Source organism: Salvelinus sp. IW2-2015, linkage group LG20, assembly GCF_002910315.2.
Source record: "Salvelinus sp. IW2-2015 linkage group LG20, ASM291031v2, whole genome shotgun sequence".
In the NCBI taxonomy this organism is placed as follows: domain Eukaryota; kingdom Metazoa; phylum Chordata; class Actinopteri; order Salmoniformes; family Salmonidae; genus Salvelinus; species Salvelinus sp. IW2-2015.
Window position 1 is genome coordinate 10,752,959 of NC_036860.1, and position 13,363 is coordinate 10,766,321.

At 39.9% G+C, this 13,363-nt stretch overlaps 1 protein-coding gene and 1 non-coding gene across 2 annotated transcripts in view; both read right to left on the minus strand.

Annotated features, from left to right (window-relative positions):
* Nucleotides 1-672: 672 nt before the first annotated feature.
* Nucleotides 673-13,363, minus strand: part of scn4ab (sodium channel, voltage-gated, type IV, alpha, b) — a 34,797-nt gene continuing 22,106 nt past the window's right edge. Inside the window, exons 16-26 of the mRNA XM_024011897.3 lie at nucleotides 12,196-12,657; nucleotides 8,834-8,951; nucleotides 8,113-8,267; nucleotides 7,843-8,016; nucleotides 7,546-7,668; nucleotides 6,991-7,272; nucleotides 6,674-6,727; nucleotides 6,435-6,572; nucleotides 6,182-6,286; nucleotides 5,556-5,826; nucleotides 673-5,423 (exon numbers count right to left, since the gene is read on the minus strand). Of these exons, the coding sequence (XP_023867665.1) occupies nucleotides 4,153-5,423; nucleotides 5,556-5,826; nucleotides 6,182-6,286; nucleotides 6,435-6,572; nucleotides 6,674-6,727; nucleotides 6,991-7,272; nucleotides 7,546-7,668; nucleotides 7,843-8,016; nucleotides 8,113-8,267; nucleotides 8,834-8,951; nucleotides 12,196-12,657 (3,153 nt within the window). The 3' untranslated portion in view covers nucleotides 673-4,152. The remainder of the gene's footprint in view (nucleotides 5,424-5,555; nucleotides 5,827-6,181; nucleotides 6,287-6,434; nucleotides 6,573-6,673; nucleotides 6,728-6,990; nucleotides 7,273-7,545; nucleotides 7,669-7,842; nucleotides 8,017-8,112; nucleotides 8,268-8,833; nucleotides 8,952-12,195; nucleotides 12,658-13,363) is intronic.
* LOC111982189 (U7 small nuclear RNA) lies at nucleotides 11,207-11,261 on the minus strand. Its single transcript, XR_002879700.1, has one exon. It is a non-coding gene; the product is annotated as a U7 small nuclear RNA (small nuclear RNA).

A 13,363-nucleotide genomic window follows, 5' to 3' on the forward strand; every position in this document is an offset into this window, starting at 1 on the left:
TGGCAGACACTTCCAGCCAGAGGCCCTATTCCTATGTTTTACCACTGTTTAATTACAAATCCTGTTTTCTCTTGAGTGTAATTATACATTCATCATTGAACAAAGAAGTTGTTTAGCTATTTACCATACTGTATTCAGGTCTTACCGACAGTAGCATGAGGGAATTTTACAACATTTAGTGCATGATATCCTGTATACTGTAAGTATTTTACATCACAGATAAAGCTACGGTATGGCTGTGAGAACTATCTAATCGATATCTTTGAGGCACGATAATAAGGTGAGAGAGTATTTATGGGCCGCGAACTAAGTCCTAACACTATAGGTTTAAATAGATATCAGACTGCTGGTTATGCACCGTCCCACAGGAAATAGAGAAATGAACAAAATCTACATCTCAGAATTCACAAATGCTTAAGGGATTACATGTATTCTTGTACTCCAGAGGAAAAACGTCACATCTGGGAATTGCTACTGATCATAACTGGGAACAGAGATGTCGTGACTGGTAAAGGTGAGATAACTGAACGCTACTCATGTCTGGCAGACAAGCTGTGACATGCAAGGCTCTCCAGCAGATGGCATATCCAGTATGTGTGTAAACAAAGACATCATAAAGATCCCTCCGAAATATTTTTTGAAGTACAATACAACTGGCAGAGCACCCAGACCCATCTTTCTTTTTTTATTTGAAATGTATTAGAATTGTTAGAAAGTAAAATTGTACAGCATAATATGTACTGCGGTGTATTTGCATGTATAGTCTATCATTACATGAATGAAACGCTCTTCATATCCATAATACAAAGTAATACAATCTCCAAAATCCTCCACAGTTGAGCAGTGAACATACAACGTTTACAGGCCACGCTGACATCACGCATTCAGCCTCAGTAAAAAATGCAATATAACCGTCCTTCTCTACTTTCACACAGTATTAGTTTTGTAAACAATGGTGCATGACATGAAATGTTATTTACATTTCACAATTCCAAGGTCCTCTGCTTGAATGTTCACACAGTGCGTAGAACATCATTTACAGGCAAACCAGTCTCCCTTTGGATGGAACTGCTGTTGTAGGTACCACTTACAAATAGGCACACTTGGTTTAATAAACATGGAAGCTCTTGTACAAAAATATGCAGTTGCTAGCTTAGTATTTGTCCTTAATTCAAATGAAGTAAAAACTGGTTAGAATGATTGAATCCCTGAAATAAATAGAACATGTACTTATGTTATCTAAGTTGTCCTCCACGCATTGTTTCAAGGTGGTTCCATGCATGTGTAATTAATCCACGCGTTTCTCATACAAGTTTCCAAAGAAATCGCAGTGTGCTTGATTGTGCTTATCGGAGTGTATTAGTATCAATTGTAAAATGTGCCTCTCTAGACAGAGATTGTGTAAGATACTGTACACACATTTAGATGAGATTGATATTTAAGTATAATTAAAAAGTCGTTAACATCACATTTTTTTTAATGAATAAACCGCGTTCCTGACAAGGCTTCATTCTCCAGTACAAACAACGTTTCAACGTGCTTTCCTACTGTATTCCCATGATTAAGACATTTCTGTGTTAAGACTTGTATGGTCATTTAGCTGAAGCTTTTAACCAAAGTGACTCAGTTAACACATATAGTGAGTGCCCCTTGTGAAAATCAAAAACAACAACTCTGGTGTTACAAGCCCCATGTTCCAATAAACGGACCAGTACATTTTCAGCATGTGCACCTATTGTGGAAATATGTCGTTATTAATTTCTATTTTATCATACTGCTTAATAGCACAAATAATTGCAGATTAAAAACCGAACACTGTTAGTAGTACTTGTGTTACTACAGAAGGTTACTTGTGTTACTACAATGAGAAACTAAAAAGGAAAGTTATTTTCCTTAAAAATAAAATCAAAGGAAAATATACAGAAAATTAAGAAATTTAACAATAAAAGAGAACTGACCTTATGAAAATTGTACAAATTAATTGTTATTCAGCAGAATTAGTTAACTTCTACGGGATAGGTGTGTGGCGCAGCTTCAGGTCCTGCGCTACAGGCAGTTAGATTTAGGTATGTCATTTTAGGCGAAAATTTAGAAAAAGGGTCCGATCCTTATTGCAAATGCAAATCACTTCTCAATCTGTTTTCTAAACCTGTTTTTTCATTAAAGTGTTTTCTCATTTTCAGATGTTAAAGGCACAGGTCATATTTATTATTAAATATATTTCGGGTAAAAAAATGATAAAATACTTTGTATATACTCTAAATCCCAGTGTTAGTATTTGCTTTAATACCTTAAAATGAACACAAAGTGTTGGCCAAACACGTCAAACCAAACTCCAGACAAATAATAACTTCAAAATACAATTGTATTCAATAAAAAATATATTTTACATTTTTATTTGACGTTCTTGTACTGGTATTTGGAAAATTATAGGGAAGTCATAAAAGTTTATTCATAAATGTTTTAGTGAGTACTAAGTCAGTGACAGATATAACGTTAGCTAGCTACAATCATTAGCTAGCTAATTTAACTATTAACTGTAGCTAGCTAGTTACTTTGTAAAATGACGTAACTTTGACAGAATCTACCTGAGAATGTGTATTTTCGTTAGCTTGATTAAGTTATGCGTGCTAGCTATATTTGCTAGCTAAAAATAATTGTTATTCATGTCTTCGACAACTACTGTGATGATTATTATTTGACCATGCTGGTCATTTATGAACATTTGAACATCTTGGCCATGTTCTGTTATAATCTCCACCCGGCACAGCCAGAAGAGGACTGGCCATCCYTCATAGCCTGGTTCCTCTCTAGGTTTCTTCCTAGGTTTTGGCCTTTTTAGGGAGTTTTTCCTAGCCACCGTGCTTCTACACCTGCATTGCTTGCTGGTTGGGGGTTTAAGGCTGGGTTTCTGTACAGCACTTTGAGATATCAGCTGATGTAAGAAGGGCTATATAAATACATTTGATTTGATTTGATTAAAATGGCACATGTACCAAAAGTCAGATTCCATATGAAAAAACTATAATACTTCTTGAGAATCCTGTATTTGGAGTCTTATTTAAACTTTGAAGATACAGATGAGAATATTGCTTGCCTTTTTCCCCCAAATTAATACTGCAAGTGCAGTAGAATATTTGTATTTATTTAACTAGGCAAGTCAGTTAAGAACAAATTCTTATTTACAATGACAGCCTACTGGGGAACAGTGGTTTAACTGCCTTGTTCAGGGGCAGAATGACAGATTTTTACCTTGTCAGCTCGGGGATTCAATCTAGCAATCTTTCGGTTACTGGCTCAATGCTCTAACCACTAGGCTACCTGCCAACCCAACGAACAGCTGAATAAAAATGGCATAAAAAATACGAAAATTAACCTATTTATTAAATTACTTTCAGGGTACTGAAAGGTATGTTTTGTGTTAAGAGTAAATCCATAGGAGTCAGGTTCCTACTCACTTGTGAGATGGAGTTTAATTCGCTTATTATTATCTTATACATTGCTACCTATCTCTTAGGTTATTTAATTCTCAGTTGATCTCAACTATATATTACAAGGGGTATGCTACCACAACTGGGCTTGCATCCATAAAATGGCCCAAACTTTCAACTCAGGCTATGGTGATTGTCTTGCCAACAATAGCTATGATTTCTCAGTCAATACATTCCAGGTTATCATCAACATCAATTAACATTGACTGCTATATTCGTTATATCATCATCTCTATGCAATCTCTTGGATTCAGTGGGGTGGGCTCAACGTGTCCCTCAAAGACTTAGTTAACTTAGTTAGCAAGAAACTCAGACTCTGACCCAAGCCAAACATACCAAAGTTGGACTTTGGAGATGAAGAAGCGGTCTCATCGTCAAATCGTCAGCGGAGTCAATCACCACCTTCCGGAGACACCTGAAACCCCACCTCTTTAAGGAATACCTAGGATAGGATAAAGTAATCCTTCTAACCCCCCCCCCCCTTAAAAGAGTTAGATGCACTATTGTAAAGTGGTTGTTCCACTGGATATCATAAGGTGAATGCACCAATTTGTAAGTCGCTCTGGATAAGAGCGTCTGCTAAATGACTTAAATGTAAATGTAAATGTAAAGGCAGGAGACCATGATGATGAAGTGTTTATCCCTTGGCTGCACTAGCTATTCAAACATGGAACTCTTTCAGCTGTGAGTTACGGGTTGAGGCCGGGATGACAAAGGGGGCAGAGTGCGAGATGATCTCGTTCTGAAGCTCCACAGGCGGCGGCGTTTTAGTCGTCTCCACAGGCGGTTGTGTCTCTGTCAGTTCTTTTCTCTCCCGATTTACATAAGAATCCATATCTACAACGGTTTCATCCACTCCGAGTGATTGTTGGCTTCCGTACAGTTTGCTCATCCTGATGGCAATCATTCCCTCCTGCTCTGGCGGCGCTTCGTCCTCCTTGGTTAACTCTTTCTTCTCGTGGTACTTGTAGGAAGCAAGTTTCATCGAACTTCTCAGGAGATGCTTACGACAGGCTCTCTGAATAACAACAGCTGCTACCTCCTCCTGCTTTCGCCTCAGGGTGGTGGTGATTGGCTTGTATGACACTTTAAAGGGGTTGTTGGCCATGAACTTCTCCTCCATGCTCTCCTTCATGGCATCCATCCCCCCTGATTCTCCCAGCACCTCTGTGGTCAGCGCCAGCAGGATGTCCAGACAGTGGATCTTATCCCCAGGGACAATGGGAAGGTCCATGGTGATCAGCTTGATTGCATTGGGTTTGGGGATCCTGAGCGGGTCTTTAAGCGTGTCACAGAACTCCGACAAAATGTCGTAGGCGATGAATTGTGACGCGTCAGGGTCGAACTTCTCCCAGGTCTCATAGAACATCTCAAAGTCTTCCTCACACAGCGGGTTGCCGCTCTCCTCTATGGCAACATTGAAGTTCTCAAGGATAATGGCAATGTACATGTTGACCACAAGAAAGAAACACACGATGATGTAGCTGCAGATAAAACAAATTCCCCAACCAAGGCTGCAGTTGCCTCTTACATCTGTGCCTGGATTTTCCATGTCTGGGTCACAGTCCGGGGGTGCACTATTCAGGATGGGTGAGAGGATACTATCCCAACCGGCTGAGGTTGTGAGCATGAACAGACAAATGATACTGTTGCCAAAAGTTTCAAAATTGATCATATCGTCTATTCCGGCCTCCTTCTTGACATACGCAAAGTTGGACATTCCAAAAATGGAGAAGATAAACATGACGAGGAAGAGCAGGAGCCCAATGTTGAAGATAGCTGGAAGTGACATCCTCAGGGCAAACAACAGTGTCCGGATGCCTTTAGCTCCTCGGATAAGTCTCAGAACTCGACCAATCCTGGCCAGTCTTACGACACGGAAAAGGTTAGGTGAGACAAAATACTTCTCTATGAGGTCTGCCAGCAGTAAACCTGGAATGGAAAAAAATTTTTTTTTTAGTTTTCATTCTTAATACTATGCTCTTCAATCATGTTTCATGTCAACAAAAATAAAGAATTCTGTAGCTGCATGACTAATGAATACAGTAATTTCTTCATATTCACCAAGGATGGAGAGAATGACGACGACAAAATCTAAAATATTCCATCCGACGGTAAAATAATATTGCCGCAGTCCGATCAACTTGAGGATACACTCTGCGATGAAGATGAAGATAAACACCAGGTTGATGAAGAAGAGGATTTTATCCTTCTCCTCGCTCTGGTCATCTGTGTCCACCATCATCGTTACCATGCTGAGGCAGATCAGCACAAAAATGAAGATCTCGAAGAATTGTTGGGTGATCAGGTCATAAATAATGCCTGCGAATTTGTTCTTCAGCCGCCAATCAATAGAGACCAAGAGAAGGATAGGACGAAACAGAGTGAATTAGAGGTATGTTAGGTCAATGACATGCACATGAAAATAACAGTATGTCTCTATACTCATAAGGGAGGAACAGAAGCAGACAAGAGCAGATCGTGATAAAGCCTGGCCAATACCTTCTCATTGAGTGGTACCGTATTTAACTTAAAATGTTCTTCTTAAACATTGGTGATGATACACTTGTATTTGAACTAAGAACTGATGTGTAAGGGCTGGTATAGCATCTACAGTAGATGGTATGGAATACACACTCTTTTGTTCTACATCTTTAGGCAATTTGCCAGTAACTCAAGCAGGTGCTTACCTTGGGTCTCGGAATGGGTTTCTGTAGCTTCTCGGAACCAAGCTTTTTCATGGCATTGTAGTACTTATTCTGTTCCTCTGTCATGAAAATATTTCTCCCTMCAAAGTATAGAGACATACAGTTATTTTCATGTGCATGTCATCTGAAATACTTGTCATTTATGTGTGTATAGTATTGTTGTGATAATGTTTTAGAAAGGCTTGCATGCTGTGTTTGCTATTTCGTGATATTATGCTGTAGGAAGGCTACTTATCTTCTTTTTTTGTTGGTTGAAGTTGTCGATAATGACACCAATGAAGAGATTCAGGGTGGAGAAGGACCCAAAGATGACGAACATGACAAAGTAGATGTACATGTAAACATTATCCTCATACATGGGTTGCTCTCCCACCTTGTTGACAGAGAGGATAAAATCGGAAGAAATTAGGTTGTTTTCATACTAATTTCAAAGTGTATAATTATTATTACAGTATTAAGAAGGAATTGTCTTACCATACGTGAATCCACAGCGCCATACATTATATCCAGCCATCCTTTAAATGTTGCCTGAGAGAAAAAAAAAGAGAAACAAATATATTCTGTAAGAAACAGTAGGCTACATGTAACACAGGCCAACACCTGTATTACCACTTTAAACAACTTCAACTATACAACAGTGCTTCTACACCTGCATTGCTTGCTGTTTGGGGTTTTAGGCTAGGTTTCTGTACAGCACTTTGTGACATCAGCTGGTGTAAGAAGGGCTTTATAAATGCATTCGATTGAGTAGTAGGCCATATGATTAGTAAGCAACCTGTTTTGAAACTCACTACTTGCAGGAGGGAAAGGTAGCCTATGGCCACGTTGTCAAAGTTGATCTTTGAGGTCATCCAGCGCACGTCGCTATTATCCTCTATTAGTTGGATGCATTCGGTCTTGTTGTTCACAACTTCGGCAGAGAACAGCTCCTCAGACGTGGTGTTGAAGCAGTAGTAGTACTTCCCAGCAAACAGGTTGACTCCAATGATGCTGAAGATGAGCCAGAAGGTGACGCACACTAGAAGCACGTTGCCGATGGAAGGAATGGCCCCCACCAGAGCGTTCACCACCACCTGTGGAAAGGAAATCATGTGCCCAAATTTGAGAGAACCTGCCAATCAAATCCCTAGTAAAAGCAGAGTTTGTACAGTATGTTAAAAGGGATTCATGTTGAACTGCTGAGACTCATTGGAGTGAAATACTCTTTGCGTTGTTGATCAATTCTCGAAAATGTATCAACAAATGCATTTAATTTCTAAGGCCACAGATCTACATGTTTGAGACTAATCAAATACACCACCTCTCTTATTTCAGTTTTCTCGACTTGTAAAAGACTACTCACTCACCCTCATTCCCTCAAATCTGGACAGGGCGCGGAGGGGCCGCAAAGCCCGTAACTTTCGAAGAGATTTGATTGGCCCAAGTTCAGCGTAGCCCAGAAAGTTAGCCGTTAAACTAATCATAGACACCTAGGAGATTTGGGATGTGATGACAACATGTGAAGATTAGCTTTCTCAAAGGAACTGAAATATTGATCATTTATATTGATTAAATATTACTTATAAATGTTAAAAATATAAAATATAGCTCATTATGACGATGATGCACTACCCAGATGGGCTTGAGTTATTACTTTGACTTACATCCACAATGAGGAAGTCCAGCCAGCACCATGCGTTTGTGAAGTAGGCCTGGAATCCGTAAGCCACCCACTTCAAGAGCATCTCAATAATGAACACGTAGGTGAAGAATTGATCAGCATATTCCAGGATGACTTTTATGGTCCTGCGCTGTTCAATGTGTATGTCTTCAAAAGCCTGTGAAGAATTGAGCAAAATATCATGGACAGTTGTTTCAAAACACCGTATGTTGGTATTCGCATTGCACTGAAAGAAGGCATCACTCCATCTCACCAAAGCTCCACTACTCATCAGGATCATGAAGATGATAAAGGACTGAAAGTAGTTGTGCTCCACAATGAGGAAGCATGTCTTCCTGAAGTTCCACCAAGTTTTTCCTTTGCCCGTGGTGATGTCAAAATCAAGGCAAGGGCATCGTCCAATGCATTCTATCACGAGATTTGAGGAAGGAGAGCATACGAGTAAGATTAGGCAAAACAACCCTCGCACCCCATCTACCAGTACTATCCACATTTGTCAAGCCAGGCATTTCAGAAGTACAATCAAGGCAGGTGAAAAAAATAAGGCTCATTCATGGAGACGAGAGGGGTGCTAATGAATTCATGTTCACTTAAAGTGTATTCTACCATTTGAACCATACAGGGAACCTCCACTTAAATAGGCAGTATAGTCATTGTCTTATCAGCCAGGGAAATGCGACATGACTCAATCAAAACTACACTAAGCAAGCGAGCCCTGCTCTCTCTCCCTCTCTCCTCCTGAACAACTAAGTAAAGCATTGGAGGCTGATGTAGGTTTACTACAGTATACTGAACACAAATAGAAATGTAACATATAACAATTTCAAAGATTTTACGGAGTTATATTTCTGGGATCTTTTATTTCAGCTCATGGAACATGGGGACCAACACTTGACATGTTGCATTTATTTTTTTGTTCAGTGGATATCGACTCCCATGGTAGCATCAAGCCTGTAAGAGGGGGATCCTCTTACTCTCAGTCCAGCAGTTCTCAGGGCTGGTGGGGTTTGCCTCTTCTTTCTCCACTTCAGGGGGATTGTCCGCTGTCCTGCAGATCAAAGAGGCATTGTCCTGTGCAATAGATTTCCTTAGCTGTAGTGAGAGAGACATATGTATTAGATCATCTGGGATATCCCATTTGTAGCTAATTGTATAGCTAAAAAACACACACACAAAAAAAAAGTGAACTATCCCTTTAATTAAATTGTATCTTGAACTCAGAGTTTAATCTGGGTTGGATTGAGAGACATGAAATGTCATAACATCAATTTACTATGACCTTTATTTAGTCACTGTTTTGAGCAGATATTCCGTGGGACACAGCACAAAATTATATAGGTTAATAAGAGGAGGAATGATTTAAGTTACCTATGTGCCTATAACTCTTTGCCCAGTCACAGATTCATATGGTATCTCATTCACATACAGTGCCGCTTGTCACATTATATTAATGAGTAAACAAAAGGGAAAGAAGTAGGACATAGCAACTGTCGCCCTACAGTCTCTTTAAAGTTTGTAAACATGTCAGCTCCAAAAAATTATTTAACCCCTGCACAGAAGAACGTAAATATAAATTGTAATTCAATAATGTTATATGTTAACTGCGAGTTATTAGGAAAAAAAGACTGGCTTTGTTTATTTATACTGTCAATATGCACTGTCTGATAATTTGACAAGATGTTCTGTCTTATTCATATTTTGAAATAAGAGTCGCCTCTTCACTGTTGACGTTGAAACTGGTGTTTTGCAAGGTACTATTTAATGAAGCTGCCAGTTGAGGACTTGTGAGGCGTCTATTTCTCAAACTAGACACTCTAGTGTACTTGTCTTCTTGCTCAGTTGTGCACCGGGGCCTCCCGCTCCTCTTTCTATTCTGGTTAGAGCCAGTTTGCTCTGTTTTGTGAAGGGAGTAGTACACAGAGTTGTACGAGATCTTCAGTTTCTTGGCCATTTCTTGCATGGAATAGCCTACATTTCTCAGAACGAGAATATATTGATGAGTTTCAGAAGAAAGGGCTTTGTTTCTAGCCATTTTGAGTCTGTAATCGAACCCACAAATGCTGATGCTCCAGAAACTCACCTAGCCTAAAGAAGGCCAGTTCTATTGCTTCTTTAATCAGCACAACAGTTTTCAGCTGCGCTAACATAATTGCTAAATGGAATAGGGGCCAGGTGTGCGTAATGAAAGTTCCCGGAGGGATCCGTGACATGAGGTAGTCACCTGGAATGCATATCGATTAGCAGGTGTGCTTTGTTTAAAGTTTTTAAAGCGATTAGTAATTGATTAAGTGTGCCCTTGGTTTACCAGTGTCCAGTCGATTATTGTTACAATGCCCTACTGTTACATTGATGCTGCATACCTGCGACACACAGCTACCTGCATACTCACACACACACTCCTAAAGGAAACACTTCAGGCCACTCGTACTCCTACTGTGTCGGGGTACCCATCAAAATCTTTGAAAGCTAAATATATATACTGTATATACAGTACCAGTCAAAAGTTTGAACACACCTACTTATAAGGTTACTTATACTTTTAAGGGTTTTTCTTTATTTTTACTATTTTCTACATTGCAGAATAATAGGGAAAACATCAAAATTATGAAATAACACACATGGAATCATGTAGTGACCAAAAAAGTGTGAAAAGTTTCTTCAAAGTAGCCACCCTTGACAGCTTTGCACACTCTTGACATTCTCTCAACCAGCTTCATGAGGTGTCACGTTGGTATGAATGATTCGGGAGACAGGCGCAGGTATTTTAACCTACTGCAGCATCAATGTAACAGTATAGCTTCCATCCCTCTCCTCGCCCTGAACCAGGGACCCTTCACACACATCGACAACAGCCACCCTCGAAGCATCGTTACCCATCGCTCCACAAAAGCCGCAGCCCTTGCMGAGCAAGGGGAGCAACTACTTCAAGGTCTCAGAGCGAGTGACGTCACCGATTGAAACGAAACCTGCTAACTAGTTAGCCATTTCACATCGGTTACACCTACACCGACCAAAGCCTGAGGACAATTGTGCACTGCCCTATGGGACTCCCAATCACAGCCAGATGTGATACAGCCTGGATTTGAACCAGGGACTCTAGTGACACCTCTTGCCCTGAGATGCAGTGCCTTAGACTGCTGCACCACTCGGGAGCCCCGACTAAAGTCTGCAAAAACAATACAGTGAATACTATAGTATTTACTGTAGTATATACAGTTATCTGTAGTATAATTAATATAGTTAAAGAAAACTGTAGTGCATAGTAATTAATGTAGTGTTTTTGCAGATTGTAGTATACTGTAGTATTTACTGTAGTGTTTTAGTTGTACTATCTTTGACATAGAATTGAAGGCTTTCTCCTTGAGGAAACCTACTGGAGAAATACTAAAAGTGCAAATTTTCCATAACCTGTAGGTAGGTCGGTAGGACTGGGGTCTGAACGGATAGTTCAGAGCTTCTCCTCTTTTCTAGAGGAGGGAACACAATATATGATCTATACTTGGCATGTAGGTTTCTCACTTGGCACAAATTGGGATATGTAAATGAAACACTGTAGTATTTACAATAGTTTAAAAAATATGTTTTTTTTTTGCGAACTATAGTGTTTTTGTGGACATTACTGTAGTATTTACTATAGTGCTTTTTGGTGGATAATATTGTAGTATTTACTATAGTATTCTACAGTATGGTAAAACATTCTATAGTAAGTACTACACATGATCAAGGGATACTACAGTGTGTATAGTATTCCAGTGTGAATACTATACAGTGTGTATAGTATTCCACAGTATAATACATATTACTACAGAATTCTATACTAAGTACTGTAGTATTGTGTAGTAAATTGTAGGATTTTTTCATGTGGGTAGTCTACCCTGCATGTCAGCAGCAGACAGACTTATTTTGATTGCCACAGCGGAATTAAAATACTGTAGTTTGCTTAAGTTATTTGGCCATGACTATAAGAAACCCCATAAAATGTACCAAAAGAAAATGTTCTTTATCTTATCAGTATTACAATAACACTGATACTGAATAGAATAATACTAGTACTAATAATATTGCAAATGATAACAATATATTAAGTGTATGTGCTTGTATATCGGTTATTTCTCTTGTCAGTATGAAGCCTTAGTCTTGATTACTCTATATTGTTTGTAATGAATGCTCAAAATATAACCCGCTGGGCACGGACGTCAATTCAGAATCTATTCCACGTTGGTTCAACGTCATTTCATTGAACTGACATGGAAACTATGACGATTCAACCAGTGTGTGCCCAGTGGGGACAGATGTCTGTGTCATGTTCTACTCATTAATAATGCAAAGGTCTTACCTCAGTATCCTCTTTAGCATCCTCATTTGCGCCTTCTCCTTTCTCTTCAGAGCCGTCATCCTCATCATCATCAGACTCCATTTTGGCAAAAGGTACATCCAGGGTCAAATTCGCATTTGTAAGAAATCCACTTGGATTAACATCGTCCAGCATTTTGAGCTCCAAATCAGCCTTTGGGTTGTCACTGGAATAAACATTTTTCAAAGCCAACCTGTCCTTTGGGAAGCCGTCCAAATCCCCATTACTACCCCCATTACCGTCAGCCCGTTCTCCATCCTCCTTAGGCTGGTTGCCTATGATAATGCAGAACTGTTTTATGACGTATGCCTTGGCCCAGTCGATGCCCCTGGTGATCCTGCTGGTGGCGATCTGCAGGTTGTTCATCTCCCCGTCCTCCTCTGGAGCCGCCAGGTTGTAATGGCTGAACGAGCTCAGCAGAAAGGTCAAGAAGAGGTTCAACACCTGGATGGATAGTTAGAACAACTGGATTTTTAGCACATAGTATTTGTTATTATTGTCCCCGAAGTTCTTGAACCAGGGAAGTGAAATTATTATTTTGTCAATTTCTTCTGGTTAATATTGTCAAAAGTTTTCTAACAGTTAGACAGTAAGCGTGTAACTTTACCTCTCAATAGTATCTAACAGTGGTATTGGATTTGTGTGACCTCAAACGCCTGCTACATCATCAGTAGACTTAAGGCTGCCCCCTCCATGATCCCTGTAAGCCCTCTGCTATTTTCTCTATGCCACCTGCCCCAGTGGATCCCCAAACACCCCAAGGTCAGAACTGCTGGCCCATATCATGGAACTAATAATAGCCTCTCCATTGAGTGAATGGTGTGTGTCCTATTCGATGCCACTACTAGTCAATGGGATTCTCCCGGGAGTTCAGACAGAAAGCCATACTTGTCTTTGGCACATTGTTTGTTGTCAGGTTTTTGGTAAACTGGCATAGCTATTTCCTCTCTTCATCCCATGAATAACCAAAGAGGAAACACAACCAGTTTTGTTTACAGTGAAGGACCGCCTGGTATCCATCAAAAGAATGTGGATCTGGCATAATCTACTCATTATCTAACAGCAACATAAGAGCTGCATCGGTGGTATGTGCACTGTATGCATGGAGCGCTCCACCGAACACGCTCCCTGATCTTCCATGTTACGTGTA